The 23,431-nt window shown below is 36.6% G+C and overlaps 1 protein-coding gene across 1 annotated transcript in view; it reads left to right on the top strand.

Moving 5' to 3' along the window:
- The window catches only part of TNFRSF19 (TNF receptor superfamily member 19), a gene marked incomplete at both ends in the record, with an annotated part of 42,488 nt that overhangs the window by 17,247 nt on the left and 1,810 nt on the right, over window positions 1-23,431 (top strand). Inside the window, 3 exons of the mRNA XM_084265420.1 lie at window positions 19,766-19,930; window positions 21,118-21,243; window positions 22,711-22,813. Of these exons, the coding sequence (XP_084121546.1) occupies window positions 19,766-19,930; window positions 21,118-21,243; window positions 22,711-22,813 (394 nt within the window). The remainder of the gene's footprint in view (window positions 1-19,765; window positions 19,931-21,117; window positions 21,244-22,710; window positions 22,814-23,431) is intronic.

The following is a 23,431-nucleotide window of genomic DNA, read 5'->3' on the forward strand; positions in this document are numbered from 1 at the left end:
TAGTTCTTATGGAATATTGTGACATTGAAAACAATTAAATGAGATGTCTATAAAAAAGAATAAGTCAAATAAGTTACAGTGTTTGCAGCAGTAACTCCTGCCCATGTATTATTCCCTTAATTATTTTTTTACTCTTTTTCATCTCTGAAAAAAGAAAGCTAGTGAAATCCAAAATTCCAGTCTAGTATCTCTAACTCATTAATTCATTTTATGCATTTTTTCCTCTTTTATACTTTGTTTTGTTCCTTTCTTCTAAGGAAGCATGCTGTTCAAACATAAATTCTGCTCCCTGGCACAATTAAAGACAGGGAATAAGAAATTGCCTCCCTTATCTTTCTGCTTCAGCTCTAGCTAGTGACTCTCATGGGTATTTTCATCTTTTCCAATACCACTTTTTTCACTTTTTTTTTTTAATTTATTTTTTAGAGATGGTGAATGAATGGATACCAAGTCTTCTGAAATAATTAATTGTTTATTTTATAGTGATTAGGCTTTTGCATTTGAGTCTAATTTTGAATCCTAAATTGAATTGTTAGGAAGCTACTACTAATCTCAAGTGGGAAACAGGTAACCCCATGGAGAAAAACATTTTCTCTATCACAAGCTGCAATGGTAAATGTAGATTTGAAACACTTTTCATGGCTGTGACAGGGCATTTGACTGAAGGGCTTGAGCTGGAGCACCTCTCCTATGAAGACAGGCTGAGAGAGTTGGGCTTGTTCAGCCTGGAGAAGGCTCTGGGTGAGATGTTATTGCAGCCTTCCAGTACCTAAAGGGGCCTACGGGAAGGCTCCCTGTCTGCAGGGGACTACCGTGACAGGACAAGGGATGATGGCTTTAAACTGTAAAGGGGTAGATTTAGATTAGGTATGAGGAAGAATACCTGTGAGGGTGGTGAGGCCCTGGCACAGGCTGCCCAGAGAAGCTGTGGTTGCCCCCTCCCTGGCAGTGTTCAAGGCCAGGTTGGATCGGGCTTTGGGCAACCTGGGCTAGTCCCTTCTCATGGCAGGAGTTTGGAACTGGGTGGTCTCTGAGGTCTCTTCCAGCCTAAACTGTGCTGCAATTCTAAATAACATGAGAGGCATTAACAATGGGTTGTTTTTCATATTTCTGGTGTCAGGTTGTGATAATTTATTTTCAGCTTTTGCAGAAACAATAATAAAAAACTTGAAATCATTAAAATTTTCTTCATTTACATACTAACTAGCCATTTAAATCTTAAATAACAGAAATCCTACTATGAAGGATGATTACTGTATGTCACTTTTTCAGAAGGGTTTTGTTTGGAGTTTGCATATTGAACATGAGCAGTCTGTTGAGGAAAGTATACATGCCTTCCTCAGAGCAGCCTAGGAGTTTATTCCTACAATAGTAGATATATGAACTGAAATCTGTTTAGAGTTTTAACTAAGATGAAATAGGTGAAAGTATCTCAGTTTTAAGGCTAAGTCAAAACATGATTCTAAAGAAAGCATAAATAACGGTGTGTGAAAGCAAGCTTTTTCAACCTGCTGGCTGTTTATTTCAATAACAAATATATTTTGATAGTTAAGATGGTTAAGACTGCATGACTTGAAGTTAAATGTAGACAGACCATTAGGTGCATGGGGCAAGTTCTCAAAGATCAGAGAACTAAGTTCTAATTCTCTGCCTTTCTTATCCTTTCTTTCCACTGTGAAACAGAAAGTCAAATATTAGTGTAGCTAACTCTTATATTACAGATGAAAAGGAAAAGTTTAAATGTCCTGTTTCAATGAATTAATTGTCCTGTGAGGTGTGTAGCAATCTTTTGTTTGCTTAAGAACGTTACCATAAGGGCGCAAAGGCTCAGAGCCCCCTACCTGGACTAAAGGCTCATGCTTAAGCTGAGACATGGATGAAGTTCTTTCAGCACTGGTAGCAGTTGATTATTACCCGGTTAGCTATAAATCTAAATACTTGCTTTTATCTTCTTTCTTTCTGTAGACATTTTAAAACAGATCTGGCTTAAATATTTACTCATGAGAAAATGAGTATGTGAATTGCTAGAGGCAAAGTTGAAAGGATTCTATAATGAACAAGTAAAGAGAGTATTAGAGGCCAGGAGAATTGCTATCACCTCTGTGTAAACTTAAAGGGGACACAATGACTTATGTGTGTTTTTAGGATGTCAGAAAATTAAATACACAATGATAGTTATATTTTAATTATCTTAGTTCAGGTAAATAAACTGTAAATACTAATCCTATATATAGGGTCAGCATCTAAACATTAGATTAGACATGAAAGCCTGTTTTTAAAATTACTATTTATATTCACATTCTAAACTGAAGACTTTTTTTCTCAACTGAATTACAGAAAAGGAGTCCTTTGAACTGGGAACTAGAGTGAAAACCCAATTAATCGAAGATGAAGTAGAAAGTAGCATAGACTATCCCAAATTCCTATTTGTTTAGCAGAGAAAGTGTCACATAAATATGGCTCAATTATTCTTTTTTTCTCAGCACCTCTTACTCTCCTGTCTGCTCTGGCCAGCGTTGTGCTGCCCTGATGGTTCATCTTAAACTGTCAATGGGACTCTACAGTAAACAAGACTGTGAATCTATCAATGGATATACAGTGAAATAAAATAACTATAAAATAACTATCTCCTTAAGGTTATTTTTTAATGTAATGAGTTCGTTAGCTTGTGGTGACACAAGTGAAGGAGAGATGTAAGAGAAATGTTAGGGTAAGGAGCAGAAGGTTTTACAAAGGTATGTTTGCTTTCTTTGAGCAAGCATTATGTTTTCAGTTAGTCTTTCCTAGCAAACAAACACCACCCCCACCCCCATTAGAAACCATACTCATCTTCTTTTGGTTATAAGAAGATGGCAGATTAAAAAGCTAAGCAATAGAATTATTTTACCAACTTGACTATGTCAGGTGTTCCTACAAGTGGTTCCTATTGTGTTGTTCAGTTTAAAATGTAGAACAGCATCAGTCACCAGAATCCTTTAGCCTCTGGTCAGGCTTTCTACTAAACAGAAGAGCCTGTGACGTTGAACTTTTTTGAGCTGTATTAAAAAAAATGGTTCCTAGCACTTCCACAGTACTGTTCCTTACTGGACCAATCTGCAGGCAGTCATGTTCCCGTGGTATGTGCAAATTCAGTCTAGAATTTGGCTGCACAAACAGTTAAGTGTGAATAAGTTGTGGGAGTCAGGGTAGAGAGGAAATGAACCCAGGTGCCAAGAGCATTTTGCATCCAAACTTACCACTGAGGGAACACCCTTGTCCGTTTTGGTGGGTTGTTTTTTTGTAATTAACTGCACTATTACATATTTCAAATATAATAATAGCACAGTATGTCCAGCCAAACTCATTTTTCTTTCTCCAGGACTACTTCTGCTTCTCTCTTTGATATGAAGCAAGGAGCTTGGGAAGCTGGGGTGAGACAGGACAGGGCCAGGATACCATTCCACAAGGAGCTTGGGAAACTAGCCTCTACATGTTCCAGGAAATAAATGCATTCTTTGCTTCAATGAAGCAGAAAAGTTTTATTGAATAAGTCACAGCAGTGGAAATATCTACAGTTTGATTGTAACATCATGTGCATTTGAAACAAACCTGCAGTTGGGTCTAAAATCGCTACTTTTTTATGCCATGAGTGATGTTTTGAGATACTGATTTCACTGGTAGTCATTACAACTATGAAGAATATATCAAACTAAAAACCAAACAGTTTTAACAAAGATGAGGAATAAAAGTAAAGACTACAGCTTGTTGAGACAAAATACATATAGCAGATCATAGTGAAAACATTACATTTTTTAAGTGAGGCATTCATATCTTATCTGCTTTAAATTTTCTTTCCTTAAGGAATTTCCAGAACACTTTGACTACTTCTACTAAGATTGATCATAAAGCTTCCTTTACAGTTTTCTTCTGTAGATTTTTTTAATTAATTTTCATCTGTATGTTTACAAGACTTTTTTGAGAATGAAATATGTGTCTCGACTGCAGCTGAGGCTCACTCTGTATCTACAAGGTATGTTGTTTCTGTGAGGAAAGGTGCTGTTTAAGGGATAAAACCTGGTTGTATTTCCTTCTTCCTGTTGTTAAAAGTAGCTAGTATAGAAAAAGTAAAATTTGGTCTACTTATTTAAATGCACAAGGTTAGCATCTGTGATTTTGTAAGCTTTAATGTGAGTGTAATGGGTACTTGGGATATGTGAGGACTGTACTTCAGAACAAGGAAGGTAAAAAGCTAGATATTACAGTCTACATGGAAGATTGTAGGATGGCAAAATACATGATTAAAAGGGAGTGGGAGCTGGAAGCTTGCTAGCTATGTATATATTCTGTAAAATACTTTTGCAAGCGGTAAAAGAAAAATTCCCACTGTCTCAGCTCTGCTGGAACTTTTTACATTATTTCATTAAACATAAATGCAGCATTTTAACTTGAGAGTAAATTTTGGATGACATTCAATCCCACATTAGTTCCTCTGTTTACATAGTGGAATTTTAATTTAATTGTATTTACTTTCTTCTTTCTGTTTACAGAATTTTGTGATTTGAAAACTGTCAGACTCCAGATAAAGTTTTTTTACAGCTATTAAGTTTTTCTGTAACTTTTATTTGGTTGCTTTATACAGTAAACTTTCTATTACTAATGCAGAGCAGCCTTTGAAGGTAGGCTGTGTGTGCATATGAAGCAACAGACAGCTGAAAGTATGTAACAATTGAAACAAGTCTTAACTATTTGCTTCTAATCCAACATATATGTCCATTTTATTTCAGTATTTTTTCTGATTTTGGGTTAATCCTCTTTGATATCTTGGACACTGTGCTAGAAAGCAGCCAGAATATTGGATCAAACTTTCTCAGAGGTCATAAGGAGTGACAGCTTATTTCAGTACAGCCGATAGCATCACTGTCTTGTAAATATCAATGATGTTTTATTACAGAGAGATTAGCTTTCTGTTGTCTCATAATCAAAATGTGCACTTCTGTAAAAATTTTAATAAGCCAGTCTGATTTTTTCCATATGTGACCTAATGGTAGAGTAACTTCAGGAAGTCTGAAACAAATTTGACTAGGTGTTTCAGAGATACAAGAATTGGTATTCATGTCTTATAAACTTTTATTACAATTGTATTTCTTTTCACTCATCACAGAACAAAGAGAGTTAACTTAGAAAACTTCTATGTTTTAAGTTCCTTGACCTTGATAATTGTGATGCTTCTGACCCACTGGGGAAAGATTCATGTACGACGGAGTCAAAGAGCTCCTTTTCTTCATGTTCTGAATATACATGCTGGGGTCCCCTGCTAAAATAAAAATTACAAACAAAGAGGAGGCAGATTTTTCCTCCTTCTAATCACAGAATATGCCACTAAAATCAGTGGTGTATATATATGTTCTGTAATGTTGTTTAATGGAGGCAAAATTTAGATTCATAGAATCAAAGAATGGTCTGGGTTGGAAGGGACCCCAAGGATCATAGAGCTCCAACCCCCCTGCCACAGGCAGGGACACCAACCTCCAGGCCTGGAGCTACACAAGGCTGCCCAGGGCCCCATCCAACCTGGCCTTGAAACACCTCCAGGGATAGGGCATCCTCCACCTCTCTGGGCAGCCTGTTCCAGTCCCTCACCACTCTCTCTGTAAAACACTTCCCCCTAAGATCTAATCTAAACCTTCTTTAGTTTTAATCCATCCCCCTTGTCCTGCCATTGTCTACCCTTTGAGAAAGTTGATTCCCCTCCTGTTTGTATGTTCCCCTCAGGTACTGGATTCATTGCATAGTTTAATCGTATTTCAAAATTGTCCCTTGCCCAGGTCAGAGATTAGCCCTGTTCTACATATGCATTTCCAACTTCCTTTCACCAACTCCTGTTGGCTATAATTCAGCATTAGTCTTGTCAGGTTTTTAGGAGTATTGAAGGTGTATGCCAAATAGGCATTGGATCTTGACTCCACAATTGCTCAACAGCTACCTACTGTGCAAGTGCTTAAATCAGTACATATATATATATATAAAAAAAAAAAGGAAGAACAACAGAAACAGGCAAAAGGTTTACTTCCAATCATGATCAACAGGAAGGAAATTGTGACAGTTTTTGAGAAACGGATTTATGAGTAATGGGAAACTTGGTAATTGTAAATTCAAGCAGAGCAAAATGAACTGCCATGGCTTAACCCCAGCCAGTAACTAAGCGCCACTTAGTCACCTGTCCCCATCTCCCTCTCCTAAGGGGTGGGGAGAATAGAAAACAAACTTGAAGGTTGAGATAAGGACAGTTTATTAGGATAACAAAGGAAGAAAACAATGATCATAATAGTTATTCATAAAACAAGTGATGCACAAATGCACTTGCTCACCACGTGCAGAAGGAAAAGAAAAAAACCCACAGAAAACACCTTGATGCCCAGACTGTTTCTGAGCCTCACATCTGGCCTCACAGCTAACTTCCCCAGTTGTATAGGGAGCATGATGTCCTGTGGTATGGAATATCCCCCTGGCCAGTTTGGGTCAGTGATCCTGGCTGAGCTCTCCCAGCTTCTTACGCTCCCAGCAGGGCGTGTGAAGTTGGAAAGTTTTTGACTTAGGTGTTGCTAGGTATTTGTAGTGTCTATGCTAAACCCATCAGTATTATCAACGTTATTCTCATCCTAAGGCCAAAACACAGCACTATACCAGCTGCTAGGAAGGAAGAAAATTATCTCAGCCAAAACCAGAACAGGAATTCTTGTTCAACTACGATTTAATGAAATTAAAAAATTTAACACGCTAATTAATGCACTATAACAAGTAATTCTGGAAATTCAGGGAATGTGGGCTTTCAGTCTTTTCAGTTAGAAAAGTATTCTTTGATTGATTGTAATTGTATTTGTATGTCTGTGATGAAAATATTTTCTGAGCTTTTAAAAAATGTACAATATCCCTGACATACAGATAAATATTCCAGTGGCATATGCTAGATAAAGACCTGCTTTACTAACATAACCTTTGCAGTAGCAGTGCAAAGCCAAACAAAGTTGGATTTAATGTGTACTTCTTGGTAGTATTTCTTCCTGGAGACTATAGAAAGATGTGCTTTGAGCTAGGGAGCTGCTTTGGCAGGGAGGTTGGACCCGATGATCTCTCGAGGTCCCTTCCAAAGCCCATGATTCTATGATGCTATGACTCCTGTCTTGTGTTACTTTTCAAGGAAGTTGTTAAACCTTTCCTTTTATATATGATAACTATAGCAGGGATTTTCTTCCAGCAAAATGTAGTTTGTTAGATTGATTTCACACGTGTTGCCAGAATTTTGCATCGGATGGATTGTGAAAGTTTGGAACAAAATGTAGTTAGAAAGTTTCACTACAGAGAGTTGTGTGTGTGTGAAATCTGTCTGAGGTGGTACTTAATGGAAGTAGGAAGCCCAAACTGATATGTAGACAGTGAAAACCATCCATCTTTCAATAAATAAAGAATGTCCCAATGTCACTGTGTCTTGGCAGAAGACTGGGCTTTTTGTGTGGCTCTGAAAATAATTCTTCTTCCTTTGTTCAGGGGACAGTCACATATCTTTTATATTTTATGCAGAATTCTGTTGATGCTGGTAAGCGATTAAGAGGTAGAACACTCAATTTATCTTAACATGTCAATTAAGACATTTGTACTTTTCTAAGGATTGGGTTTGCTACTGTCTCTCTGATGGCAGAGACCTGTGAAGATGAGTACGTCTCTTGCTAGCTGAAGAATGAAAGAATGCAGTAGCTCTTCCAACAGAGCAAAAATATCAAACCAACCCTTTCTAGTTCTTCCCTGCTGTTACTTTCTGCAAAGCTTCTGATTTAACACAGATGAGATGCTGCCATAAGGTTTCATCTTCCAGAATCAGTGGGGTGTGTTCCACCCTTGTGCAGAGTGACCCAGACAGACATGCCCAGGGCTGTAAAAGGCTATCAATAGGAAGAGCTTTCTTACTGACAATCAAACATTTGCTGTCATTCCACTTCCCTATAATTTAAATTCTAAATTCATCTGGGTTGAGCTGAATTGGGTTGGCTAGCTGAATACCTATCAGAGTGTTTGGTGGTTATCACTGAGCACGCTGAATTATTTCTTTAATGCCTGCATCATATTAGTCTCTGCATCTGTGATTTTCCTTCCTGGCATCTTAGCATTCTTTTGGGGGAAACTCCTTGTTTCTTCCTGTCCACTGAAGGCCAGATTTCTGAGAACAGGGAGTTTATCTTTTATTGTTTTTTTAATTAGTACATATTTGAAGCATTCTGAATGTTGCCAATAGCCCATAGGTGTGACAGATGTAATTCCTGGCAGCTGAAAATAATTTCAGAATTGTAAATTCAGGTGCTATTGCAAAGGTCATGATATTTAAAACATCCAACTTCTTAAGATACATGATAAGGTTAGATTTGGGTTGTCTTCAGTTTGGTTTCCTAAGTAAACACAGTATATGCAATATTGTTGTCATCTATTATCCTTTTTTAATCCTTTTGACCCTGATGACTAATTTCTATCCATGCTGACAGAGCAACAGGTACCTCAGACATGGAATTTTCTGATTTTATGAAAACAGGTCATATAGGACTGAGCAGGGAACTAGATTAGTGTACTTACAGAGAAGGTTGTGGCATAATCTCTTACCATATTCATCAACAGCAGAAAATCTCCAGAAAGAAAAAGAATGTAAACCACATGGTAATTTGTGGACCTCTTTAAGGTGCACATTTTTTTGGGGGGGGGGGGAGAATAGGAAAATTTGAATACTAGAAGTTTGAAACTTTAAAAAAAATAAAAATCCACCTACTTTTAATAAAAAAATCTAGAAAATTTACTATTAACAGTCCCTACTTAGCTCTTAGCAGATGTATTGTAAATGGCTTCTGTCATACAAATAGAAATGATAGAATACATTAGGAATGGAAGTGGTTTTTTTCAATGCTATTTATTTATTATCTCTGGAAATTCAGTGTGTGAAGTATGTATGATCATAATCCAGTAGAGTTTTAAGTAGATGGTATAGAAATGAGATGATATTTGACCAAGCAGAATTGCAACAAAAGGCACTGGCTTTCTAGTTTCAGCATGAGAATTGCACTAATAGTGTGTAACCTACTTTTATCTGCTAAAGCATGTATTGGTGTATTTTGGAGAGATCACAATATTTTTGTGTAAATCTCTTTGAAAATACATTTCTTGTTGCTTACTGCAATCTGGTGAAAAATGTGTAGCTTGAAATTAAAATGTCAACTTGTGATTTTTTTTGAAATAAATTTAATCAAATTTCATTCATTTAATGAATTCACACCATAAGTCCATGCAAGTGTTAATAGAAGTTTACATAAGTGGTGCCCATCTGGCATTCAGAAGGTTATAGCAAATCAGCACATGGTAACGTATAGGGCAGATATCCTATCTTTGTTCTCACTCACAGCTGGCAACCCTGTCTTCTAATCCCAGTGAAAGCTTCAGTTTGAAATACAAAACTACTTCTGAACTTGTATATCCTTCCACACAGATGTCTGAAGCCTTGATGATGTGTTTCTTTTATCTTTCCTTTTAAATCAGGGAATAATTGTGGCATTAAGAGTGAGGTTAGGGATTCATTGCCTGATAATGCAATGAATCCTTAAATGTCCATTTGAAGACCATGTTTTTAAATTAAAAAAAGAAAGCTGACAGTGACTAAAATGCTACTTTTGCATCTTTTTGTGTAGGAAAAATTCACTGTAGAGACTTCATTATTAAATTAAAAAATTCTTTAGTGTATGGAAGGATGAAGATTGTGATTGCAGTATCCACATCTAGTTTGCTCATCTAAAATGCGAATGAGCAGTTTGCAAGTGTATTTCTGCTTCTTGACGCTGTTAGGTACAGTTAGAAAATTAAATTCTCATCTGAAGTGCAGAGTATGAGAATTTCAGTATGTTTTTTCAAGCCAGTTTACCATACTTCTGTTTCTAGTAGTAACTTGTGCAACCTTTCATCTTATGAGTCAATCCTATAATTAGTACCCTTCTTTGCCAGAGGCATACTGCATGTTTGTTTTAGGTACAGAATGTCTGCAAGAAATTTAACTTAATCATTACTTTTTAATGTAAGAGCTGGTTAGCTCAATTACACTAGATTAAAGTGAACTTGAAATTCCTGAGTTACAGAGAAGGGGCTAATCGTTGACCTATACTGAATAAGTACTATTTCCTATGTTGTTATTTTTTCTTATGTGTAGCTAGTAACGTGGCTACCCCTTTAGCCTGGTCTTGCAGTGGCTATAAGTAGTTATCTGTTGCATGGAGAGACTTTGCAAAGTTCTTATTTAACTCGGACATTAGGTTGATCAGAATTATTCCAGTATTGCATACCTTGCAGCTTTAGCTGCAAAACATTTTTTCAGTTCACTTTTACTTTATTATGTCCAAAGATAATCTGAAAAAAAAAGTTACAGGTTTGCAGGAACTTGTGTACTGCTATTTTTATAAACATTTTCCAGTTACAGAAGCATATGATTGTTTTAAAAGTATGGATTTATTAACATGCCTTTACTTTCCTTTCAAACTGAAAATGTTAGTTAAATTTATGTCATATAATGACCGAACTAATTCTGGGAATGGTTGCATTAGCAGTGCCTAAACAGCACTGAATTTTGGTATAAATACATGCTGGACTGCTATGGCTTTTGGGGACAGAATCCAAGTTGTGGCAATATAAAACACTGCTAAAAATATGTATAAGTATGTTGAGGTTTTTTTATTTTACTTTGTGCTAGTAGATACTATTGGCTATGCTGCTTGGTTACAAAATACTTAAGATGTGTTTCTGTTAAGTTTCTTGTTTAAAAAAAGAAAAACCCAAGAGTAGAAAACAGGCAATCCTTATAGTGTGAAATTGCCCATATTGCCAACTCTCTATTAAGAAAACAATTGTGAAGCAAAAGAACACTGAAATATCACTCCAGAGGACTGGAATTACCCAGAGAACTGGAATGTATTGGAAATAGAGTAAGATGCAATAGCTTTAAGACAGGAGTTGTGCTCTAGGGACCTTAGTGGTAGTAACTCATCATAAACCAACACACCACAAGCTGGAGACAACATAATAGAAGAAAGACTTAATGTTCCTGCTGGTGGCTTGTATCCTTCTAGTTGTTGTCCTCTATTTTGCTGCCCTTAATTTTTGGGTGATAGCCCTCACATATTCTTACTGTTAGTGTTTCATCTGTGTTAAAGCAATTTGCTGCCAACTTCTTCTTACAAAGATGATAGCATGATCTCACGTGTTATTTTGGGCAGTGACATGTGCCTTTGAGGAATAGGCTGTGACTGTTTCTTATAAAGATGAGCTCTTTGTTATAGCTGTCTTAAATAAAGGATAATATCCACCAGTTTTAATACAGTTTCATTTAAGTCCAGTGGTATAATTGTATGTGCATACTACTGAATGCAATTTATAACTACCATATCTGCATGTGGACATATAGGCTGGAATTAATGCACCCTAATTTGGGTATATAAAAGTTAATGCTTAACATTGAAGTTGTCAACCCAGACTCCCGTTGATAACCAGTGGACAGAATTAGGTACCTCAAGTGTTCAGGCAAGCCAGATAAGGTGAGCGTCAGTGATAACACTGAGCAATCTTGCAAGCCATTTCAGATTAATTACTTCTCTAGAGATGTCTATTTCTGTCTCTCTTAGAAAGAGAGCCTAAGGTGAGTGGCTCTGACTTTGTCTTTAGACCTTTAGACTTCTGAAGTAAGAGTTTCATCGAGGTGCCAATATCAGGTTAGATGAAAACTGCAAATGGAACATTGAACGATCATATCAGTCGTCTTAAAACCTGATATTCCTCTTACTTTTCTTAATTAATCTTCAGGAGGAAAATTAAGTTTGTAGAGTGTTGATTATTTTTGATTCATGCATTAAAAATAAAAATAAAATACTCATTCTTTGATGAAATGCTTCTTACAATCTGAAGGCCCCATTCTAAGAAAACTGGCCCAGTTTAGAATGTGCTAGGCCTGCAACTGTCATTAGATTCCTTTGTACATCATCTCTCTGATAAAGCCTGTATCTACATTGTTGCATATGATGCTTTCTGCTGTGTCTTTGTTCATTTAAAGCACAGGATAGCCAAAACCTATAATTCTATGTCTGGCCATATTTGCCACACACTGTATTCCATGCAGAATGCGAGTTACTAATTACCACTGGGCTTTTATGTGGTTCTGCCACTGTAAAGCAGTTGTTACAAATTTTGCAGTTGCTACTGACTTTTATCTCTACATGTGTAATATCTGTTCTACAGTTAAAGAACTGAAGCAGAAATTAAAGTTAAAGTAGACAAAGGCATCCAAAACTCTCTGTCCTTACACTTGACAGACCAATAGTGGGATGTCTCCTTCTTGACTGGATATCTGTCAATAATGGCTACACCTATAAGCTGGTCACCTTAGGCTCATTCTATATTTGGTGAAGCAAAATGATCAAGGGAGGTATTTAAAGCAAATCAGGTTAATTAGACACTAAAAGAGCTTTTTTCCTCTGCACCACTGCTGTGTAGAGAAATTTCAGGTGACTCCCTCAGAAGCAGATGTTTGCTTTGGTTAGATGAATCTCATCAGTAGAGCTCGACTTTTGAAAGATAATCTTTCAGACTGTCTTCTATATTCCATGACTAATTCCTGTGGACTTCTGTTAAAGAGGGGGAGATGTCACATTTCAGATTAGGTAATATAACAAAGCAAGCAGCAGCCTTTTGTTCTGGATGACTTGACTTTATCCCCAAAGCTTTAAGTAGTGAATTAAAAAACTGCAAAACCCTTTTTTTATAAGCTATTATTATTTCTGACTTCAAAGCTACAGCTTTTTCTTCTGTAGTATAGTTTTCATGTGCATGGTTACTATTGCACAGTAGGTAACCTTCTCTGTAGTAAATCATGACATTACAATAAGCTGGTGATAAATGTCCAGCTTCTAAAGGTGCTAAGGCTATATGTAATAAAATTATAAAAATTTCTATTTAATCTGGTGTATTTCAGGTTACTTACCAAAAATAATTTTTTAAAGGTGCTGAGATTATAAAGTTGAACACTAAGAAATTAGAAAATACTAGTAGTGTTGGTTATGCAAGTCTTAACTGCCACCTTAATTCAGAATCATAATTGAGCCCAGTTGTGTGTAAATGTTATGAAACAGTCTTAATTGCATAAACACACTCTGTGTTTTCTACAGTACAGACATATTTTCCCCCTAATATGTGGAAATGGCTGAGAGTTTAAAAGAAAGTTAAAAGAAACACACACACACAAACCAACACCCACCCCACGTTCAGAAGTACCTTTCTTGAAGAAGTTAACCTAAATTAGTGATATTTTACATAATTAGAAACAGTAAAAACAGTAAATGGTGAGCAAGCCTTAGTATGGTTTATTGCTGGAACAGGCTGCCCAGAGAGGTAGTGGATTCCCCGTCCCTGGAGGTGTTCAAGGCCAGGTTGGATGGGGCCCTGGGCAGCCTTGTGTAGATCCAGGCCTGGAGGTTGGTGTCCCTGCCTGTGGCAGGGGGGTTGGAGCTCTATGATCCTTGGGGTCCCTTCCAACCCAGACCATTCTATGATTCTATGATTTCATTTTACTGCATTCTAAGCTTCATGTGACTGTTGGCCATGTGAAGAAGGATCCCTACTCCTTCTGCTGCAGCTTTACAACTGGGCAAAATGTCGTAGCTGCCCTGCCCTGACCAGCCCTCAGTCCTGCCTCTCTGGTCATGGTTACAGGGTGGAGCTTTCCACACTGCTTTGTTTCAATTCATACTGAAAACCAATCCATGCATCAATCTACAGGCTCATCACACAGCAACTGTGGGATCTTGTTTGCACCTTTTAGAACAGATCCCAGTATGAAGTGGCTTCACAATGTTCAATTATGTTTCAAGTGTTTAAAAGCAAAAGCTAGAAGTGGGGAAATCAGCTTTTGCTGTACCTAATGATCTCACACCTGAGGAAAAAGTGGCATTTTCTGCAAAATAGGTGTGAGACACCCTCAGCTGACAGAGATGCAAAATGAGCTGCTAGAAACATAAGTCAGGTAGTTGCTGACACCACCACATTCATAATAACAGCCTTGTGCCACCAGATCATGCTACGTATTTCCTATTTCTGGAGGAAAGACATACTGTCTTTTCACAGTGATAACCAATTACCTTATGTTGCAGGGAGGAAAAGATGTAGTTCAGCAGTCACACAGATTTTATCCCACTTCCTCTAGATTTTTTTTCTTATTCTCAAGGTTTTTTTTCCGGTTATTTGAGGGTATCAGTGATTTGAAGCTTTACTCTCCTGTAATAGTAATTTAAATGGCTAAACAGTTCTCATAGGTGCATGAAAAAACGTTACTTTTGTGCCCATATATCACTTCAGTGTAGATGACTATGGCTGTACCAAGAATTAACATCTCTTAATTGCTAAAAGAACATATTGCAGAGGTTGACTGTGCCTTACAGACATAGTGGTGTGTATCCAGTGTTGTGGAGTTCATATATATTTTGAATTTATGTACATGGCATAATTCTTCTACCATTTTAACCATAAAAGGCTGACAGCAGTTGGAGCTTATGAAAATACACAGTGCAAGAGAAATGGTCTTGGAAATGAATAAATCAAATACCAAATAATTTAATTTATGAGAACATTTCTCAGGATTTCAAAACAATGAGTAAATACTTGAATAGTCATTTTCTTCCCTAGGGCTTCTTTTTTTTTTTTTTTAAATTGACAAAACTAGCAAAATAAACCAAAAAAAGTTGTAGGGCACTTGGAAACTAAAGGCTTTGAAGTCAGCAGTTGGAGTTCATTTGAAGAATGTGGTTTGATGTGATGAACTTTTGGGTGTAGGCCATGCACGCAAATTGTTGTCCTTTTACAGATGTTGGGAGACTCTCTCCAGTGCTTACCACAGTCTCCAACGTAATGTTTAATAAAGTTTCTTACCTCCTGCCTAAAAGATCAGGAGAAGGAAGGCAATCTACTGCTTTATGAAGACTCAGAAATATATTCAGGACAACTTTCTATTGATGTTAATGCTCAGTAGTTTATATTACACATGTACTGTACAGATATAAACACATACATAATCCATGGACTAGGTAGAGATGCTGCCTTTGTACTTTTAAATGAACATAAACATCTTTTAATCTTTTTTCAAAATTAAGGAGTTTCAAGATAAGTAGCATTGCCTTATATTTTCTGTGGGTGGGAGATAGCCACTGCAATTCAGCAGACAGGCAGTATCTCATTAAATTATTGTAACTTGAGGGTATGTCTGAGCCCTTTATTCTTGTCAAATTAAGGTTGACACCACTGACTTGGACCAAACAATGTAAAGGAAATGGACAAATACTTTTTGTAATAGGCAAATGCAGTTTTCCCCTCACTTGAGCAGAAATACCCACATTCCAGGAATTAACATTTTAATTTACAACATCAATCCTGATTGTAAAAGAGGGCACTCTGTCCAACATTACCATGTTATCTCTATCAAGTGAAGTTCTCATTAGCGTTGTTTTATTGAGTGAAGCCTCTTTGGGTTAGCATTGACTTAACATGGTAAGAAAGAAAACTAAACACAATATTCTCCCTCAATTTTGATAATTATTGCATTAGTAGTAGTTTTTCCATGGAAGGAATCAAAAATTTTGCCCATTCTGTTTTCACTTGGTTAATCTACTACAGAGAGCTGTCTTTTAGGCATGGTGATTCCAGTAGAGAGTGCAACTAGTGTAGTTCTGAAAAATAAAAAATAAAAAAGCAATTAAACATGCAGTAATTGATAAGGAAGGTCATTTTTTTTGCATTTTGTCCTGTCTCTGGTTATTTGGTATAATATGCTGAAAATTCAACTGTTCTGTTTACTGGCAGAAGTTACAGTGATACAGCTGGAGTTCATATGTTGTGTATTAGCTGGGTTACTGCTATTTGAGTGTCTTGGATTAATAGAAACTTTGCTTTTAATAATCACATCTTTGCATATACTGACATTATGACGTACTATTGGTTAATTAAGGGAAGAAAGTGTATTTAGGCCTATTGCTTAAAATTATGCAGCAGACAGCTTGGTGTTTTGGGTCATTTTAATTTAGCACTAGCACCTTTACAGAATATATTGGAACTAAGACTCGGAAAAGGAAATCTTATTTCTTAAATAAAAGATTTTTTTAGTTTATTTTTGTGATGCATAACAAGCACATGCTTTCCAGAATCATAGAACAGCGTGATCCTCCTCCATCATTTCTTAATGTGTGACATCTGATTCACAAAGTATTTAATTGCATATTTAAATTTAATAATGTAATCAGTTAATAAACGTAAGTACAAGTTTAAAGTTTCAAATGAACCTACTTGCTTTAGTGACATGGGACCATTAGGTCTGTGAACCTGAAAAGAAAGGGAGAGTTTAGGAAAATGCATACATATCTGAGTAACACTGTAAGCAGAGTTCAGCAATGCCCAACGGGCCACTTCTACAATAGCAATCCACTTCTGCAATGTTGGTCTCTGCAGGGAAGATCACTATCATTATAATTAGAGCTACGCTACAATGGACTGCTCACAGTAGCTGTTCCAAGAAGTTCTTTGAAGGTGAAGATGAGTGGTAGGCATTCTGAGTAATAGAAAATTTGTTTCTCAAGTTTAAAAAAGAAAAAAATCAAGCAAATAAATCTTAAATAACTAGATGCCTAAAATAAATAGAAACTTTTGCCGTCCCTATTTAAAATAGAATCACTGTATTTCCCGTTTGGATGTTACTGATGGGCCCTAAAGAAATATGTATAATTTGTAATTTCCCAGAACAGTTAATTATACTTGTAAGTAGATATATATATCACTTCCACCTCCAGTTTTCTTGTTCTGGTTTTGCTTTCAAAATTAACAATTCTTTCTACTCATTTCTAAGAATTGTTTAGTGCTTTCACATGCTTACATTGATGCAACTAAGTATATGGATATGAAAAACGTTTTAAGATGTTCTGATCAGGTTTTTATTGTCTTGTTTTTAAATACTTGTCAAGACTGTCTTTAATCTTCATAAAGACTACATCAGGCAGTTGACTAAATTGAAAACCTCGTATCAAAGAACGGTCCTTGATTTTCACACCAAAGCCAATACATGTTGCTGTATAGACATTTATATTTTTTAATACAGTTTTACTGCTTCCTACAAAATTCTATCCTGGAACTTTACATACCATGCAGAAATTCCTGCAGTCTGTTAAAACTATAAACTTAAAACTACAGCTGCAAGAATCTGAGCTGAGTGAAAAGTTTTCTCTGTGGAAGATTAAAATGCTCCTGCCAAGAGTATTCAAGTTATGACAAAAAGATTATGACACTGGATGCTTTTTCTTCCCAATAACAATGAAGATCTGGAAAAGAGGTCATAGAATTTAGCTCTATGAGTAATAGGAATTATAGAAGAATATAAAGAGAAGACAGGTGGTAATTATTCAAGAGAAGAAGTACCTGAGATCCTGAACTGGAGTATTATTCTGTCATGTGGAACACAAATAGTAGATTGACCATCTGTTATGATAATGAAAATGATAACATTTCAGTACAAGGGCAGATTTTCAATTTTTTTTCTACTTCATGTATGAGATTGCAGCTGCTTTATTGACTTGAGTTTTGAGATCTGATGATGTATTTTAATAACTCAGATTCACAGAGTGATTGAGGTAGAAAGGGACCTCTGGAGATCATCAGGTTCAACCCCTTGGTTCGTGCAGGGTCATCTAGAGCTGGTTGCGAAGGACCATGTCTAGATGGCTTCTGAGCATCTCCAAGGAGGGAGGTCAGTCACCCTCACAGTTGACAAAGTGTTTCCCAGTGTTCAGAGGGAACCTTCTGTGTTTCACTTGGTGCCCATTGCCTTTGGCTCACTGAAAAGAGCCTAGTTCTGTCCTCTTTGCCTCCTCCCTTTAAGGATTTATACACATTGATGAGATTCCCCTGAGCCCTCTCTTCTTCAGACTGAGCAGTAGTTCCAGGTCTCTCAGCCTTTCTTCATAGGGTGGAAGCTCCATTTCCTCAGTCATTTTTTGTGGCCCTTTATTGGACTCTCTCCAGTAGCTCGACTCTGTCCAATTTGGCAAGTTAAAAGGATATAAAAAGATCTGCTGTAAATTTTCTCTTCACACTTCTGATGTGGCAGGGGAACATAATAGTACAAATCAAAGCTAAATAGAAATATTTGAGCAGATACAAATACAGTAATACTTGTTTCTCTTCACTTTGAAATCAGGAAATTAACAACTAAATGTTCTTTCTTCTGAAGAATAGGCATGATTTGACCTCCTCACTTTTCACGTTCCTCCAGTTACCAGCAATAATATAATGCTAGAATCAACAGACACTATTTTTATTTGATATGTTGGGTGTCTTTGTTTGGATTTTTTTTTGTCTTTTGGGGTTTTTTTTGTCCTAGAAATTAGCATTTTCTTTAGTGTTAAGTGGTCTGAAAACTTAGAATTGGATGGAGTGAAGTTGGCCTTCAAAATACCTAGTTTTTTTGGCAATCTGGCCATTATAACAAAGCAATATGTTTTTTTTAATGCTTTGGTGCCTACGGTTGACATTTGTAGAGGAAATCCCATAACCATTTCAGAAAACTATTCTTGAGTAATACAATTCCATTGATTGTGCTAGTTAAGATAGTAACTTTTCTCCTGCTATTATTATGCTGTCATTGAGATAGAAAACAATTGCATATATATACAATTTGATTAGTGATACTCTGGCAGACATTTATCTCCCAATTTAAATTTATCACTGCATGAACCATTTCCTAGGAAATTCTAGTCTTTAGGTTTTAAACAAAGACTTTCTGGGGTACGTAGGCACATTTAACTTACATTTACAAATTAGTAAAATATTGTTTGTGAGGTGTTGTTAAAATTGCTGTCAGAAAAAATTATGTTACTCTTTCTCATAAAATATTATTAAATTGTTTTTAACTTTAAAGCAGATTGAAATAAATAAGCTATCAAAATTCCTAAGTTAAAAATTAACTTTAAAAGACTGTTTGTAATTTAAGATAGTTTCAATAGTTAAAGTTTTGCTACTTTTAAAAGCTTTTGCACTTTCCACTTGAAAGTAACAATGTCTGTCAAAACTAGAAACATAGCTTAGGTCTTTACTACTATGTATAGGAAGTCAATCTGTTGAACTTTTACTAGAGGTATTATCTGCATTAAAAAACAATCATTGAAGAAAAGTTAGCACAATTGAAATCTTACCTTTGGTGCTGGAAATGATCATGGTGTCATGACATAAGCAACCAAACAGAATGGTACTTTTGACAGTGTTTGAACTTCCATGGTATCTCAGTTCTCAGAGAGTTTCCTCCTTAAGGGAAGTTTATGTATTTGTGACCCCCTCTAGTGGATACCTTTATCAGCTAGACACGAGGAGGTGTTCTCCATGTTAAATCAGCTGAGTTAAAAAACCTGAGAGGTCTTTGTTTTCATGGTGAAGATCTGATTTTATTATGGTGGACAGTCAATATATTTTTGTTCATGTCCCCTCATTATCACTCCTTTTGTGATGTATTTTTCAGATTATTTTAATAATGTGGTTGCTGGTAATCTATGTGTAACTAATGCTTATCCATTAGCAAATGGAACATCCTTTTATCTGTCCTGCAAACCTCTTCTTTTCCTAGACTTTCATTTCCATTATTGTATTCCTGAAACGTTTACCAGTCCACCTTAATTATTATTCAATTATATTGCAGGTACCACCAAAGTAAACCTTGTGAAGATCCCTTCAACTGCTTCCAGCCCTCGAGACACTGCTCTAGCAGCTGTTATATGCAGTGCGCTTGCCACAGTGCTCTTAGCTCTTCTTATTCTTTGTGTCATCTATTGTAAGAGGCAGTTTATGGAGAAGAAACCAAGCTGTGAGTTTCCAGTTACTACTTTTTCTTTGTTTTCTCTGTATCTACATACACATGCACATAAATACCCATGTTAGTTTGGTAGATCTCTCTGTAGGTAAAAAAATGAAGTGTTTACAGTGTGTCCAAAGCTCAGTGTGGGTGTTCCAGATTCTACTGACAAAATACCCAGAAACAGTCCAGTTGCATTAGTTTTATGCCATACTCTGTTAGATGTTGCACAGATAGATTTGTACATTTTGGGATTCAAGCTATGACATCACCATAGAGTTGCAATGCCAGTGTGGAAATACCAGCTTTGGAGGATCTGTGCATCACATGCTATTGTGAAACACAGATTAGCTCATCAAGATAATGAATGTGGCCAATGTAGATAGCAAATTTGTTATTAACAATTCTGGGTTTATGGGCATAGTCAAGATAAATTGCCTCAGACAGATTAATATGTATTTAAAAAAACCCCAAGAAACCCTTAACATTCATCAATTTTTCTGCTCCCAAATTTAAATTAAGAAAAGTAATAACCACACTATTTCCCATTTATCATATTAAGAAACTTTTATTAAAATATGTTTATAGCACCTAGTGAACCCTGGATGTCAAACAAGAACAATATCTAAGAAAAACGAATGTTTTACTCACTGCTTACAGCAAAAGGAAAAATAAAAATGTATAGAGAAGCATTGAAGGAATTGTTCTGAACCTAGAAGATGCTTTACAGTGTAAGTTTTGAGGAATTCAGACTTTGTGAATTCAGACTTCAGTTAGTGAGGTTTAGTAACTCATTTGCCTTGGCCTGCAATTGCAAAGATTAAAGGAAGTCTGCTCCTTAAGATAACATAAACAAAATCCCAGTGGCTGAAAGCTGAATGTGGAAAATTTCAGATGGGAATCACTGTGAATCATTAAACACTGAGAAAATCTAACATTAAGATGTGCTTTCAAATCATCAAAATAAGAGCAGATGTCTTCCTAGAAGAGGCTGTAGTTAAACCAGCTGTTCTAGGGTTTGTTACTAAGTCTGTGGTTTGTGTTATATGAAACCACATGGTCTTTGTGGATCTTTCAGTTGGAAAATGTATGGAAGTACTGTATAGTATGGCATTGAAGCATTCTATGAAGATAGGAGGCTCTGAACAGGAAAAAGGGTATCATTTACTAATACATATTTTTGTTCATTTTGTCTGAAGGGTCTCTGAGATCACAAGACATTCACTACAATGGCTCTGAATTGTCATGTTTTGATAGACCACGGCTAAATGAATATGACCACAGAACATGCTGCCAGTGCCAGAGAAGCTCATCACAGACATGTGGTATGTTAGGTCTACTTAAAGCTGACTTTATGGCATGGGGAACATTTATCTAACCATTATCAAAGACTCGAGTTGTGATGTTTATCTGCACAGCTAACATTGTCAAACTGCCCTTTGTCCTTCTCAATAAGCAGATAGAATTTTTCAGTATCTCTTTGGTTATGATTTTTCTTCTGTTTTCATTCCAGTGACTATTCACTTTAAAAAAAAAAAAAAAGTCTTTAAATGTCTATCTCATTTCTTTCTGATAAACATACCACCATGTCTGGCTTTAAGACTTAAGTTAGTGTGAAGGATTTACCAGACAGTGTATAAGAATGTGATAAGAACCCTAAAGGACATTAACAACTTGAACAATTCACATCACTGAGGTTTTGCAATGTTGTATTAGAATAGATGCGTTTATGACATTAACAAATACATAATTTAATACGAGTACAGGTTTAAACAATATCCTCATGCATTAACTCAAAACATGGTTCTCCCTCTCACACATATCTAACTGAAAAGCAAATTAATTTTAAAAGTAGATACCTGTGGCTGGCATCTAAGTTACTGCTGAAAGAAGGTCTTGACTTTTATAAGTTATTTGGTTTTAAAGTAATAAATTAAAGAACCCATTTTTCATCATAGAATCCTACAATGATTTGGATTGGAAGGGACCTTAAAGATCATGCAGTTGTTGCACCCCCTGCCATGGGTAGGGACACCCTGCACTAGCCGAGGTTGCCCCAAGCCCCTTCCAACCTGGCGTTGAACACTGCCAGGGAGGGGGCAGCCACAGCTTCTCTGGGCAGCCTGTGCCAGGGACTCATCACCCTCACAGGGAAGAATTTCTTTCCTAATATCTAATCTAGATCTACCCTTTTACAGTTTAAAAGCTGTTCCCCCTTCTCCAATCACTCCATGACCTTGTCAATAGCCCTTCTCCAGATTTCTTCTAGGCCCCTTCAGGTACTGGAAGGCTGCAATAAGGTCTCCCTGGAGCTTTCTGTTCTCTAGGTTGAACAACCCCAAGTGTCTCAGCCTATCTTCATGCTCCAGCCCTCTGACTGTCTTTGTTGCCCTTCTCTGGACTCACTCCACGTCTGTCTTGTACTGGGGACGCTAGAGCTGGATGCAAAACTCCAAGTGGGGTCTTACCAGAGCAGAGCAGAGCAGAGAGAGCAGAGCAGAGGGGCATAGTCACCTCCCTGAACCCACTGGTCACGCTGGTTTTGATGCAGCCCAGGATACAGTTGGCTTTCTGGGTTGCAAGCATGCATTGACTGCTCGTGTTGAACTTCTCATCAACCAAAACTCTGAAGTCCTCCTCAGGGTTGTTCTTAAACAAGTTTTTTGCAATAAAAAAATCTCTTCTCTGTTCTAAGGGAAGGGGCAAACTAATACTTAAGTTTGAAAGAAGACTGAGACTAAGTTTATACAGAGTTTTATTACTTTTAACTTTAATTAATTTTCATTCCTTAGGACCAGTTCACTTGATTCCATCACTGTGCTGTGATGAAACCTGTAGCATGGAGCACAGCAGTCACAGTTGTGCTTTCCACTCACAGACTACGCTTAATGAAAGGTAACTTGGTTTTACAAATGTCGATTAAGCATGAAATATTTTGTAGTGTATGTTTATATTGATCAGATACAACAGCTGTTTGGAGGGCAGTAAGTGATTGTGATGAATTGTAGCCTCCCATTTAGTTCAAAAGGAGGTTTATCACAACAATAACAGCAGATAGTCATCCTCTTACTCTATGGTACTGTAGAGACTATGGTGACCCCCTCTTCTGCTGTGGGTTAGCAAGGTGCTTCATAAACCTGTGAATTGGGGGGATCAAGGGACAGTTTAGAAGTGTCATGAAGTTCTTCACTTTTCCTTTTTTTTTTTTAAGAGACTCATAACAACTGAGAAATTTAAATACCTAGTGTTTCTGAATTTCCACCAGATTGCAAACATTCTTTTCTCCTCATCAGTTGAATATAAATACAGCAGTAGAGTTGTTACTGCTACAGCAGTGCCATGAGCTAAATATATGAAATTTATGGTGTCATTCAGTTTCCTAGTTACAGATTTTAACACAGGATGTATTTATTTCTTTTAGTTTGAGTAATTTTCCATATAAGGTTGGTCTCCAGCTGTTTTGTTCTTATGGCCAAATGTAACTAAAAATGTAGAGGCAGCTTCTTCATAGGT

This window comes from Gallinula chloropus (assembly GCF_964237585.1).
Source record: "Gallinula chloropus genome assembly, chromosome: 1".
Lineage (NCBI taxonomy): Eukaryota > Metazoa > Chordata > Aves > Gruiformes > Rallidae > Gallinula > Gallinula chloropus.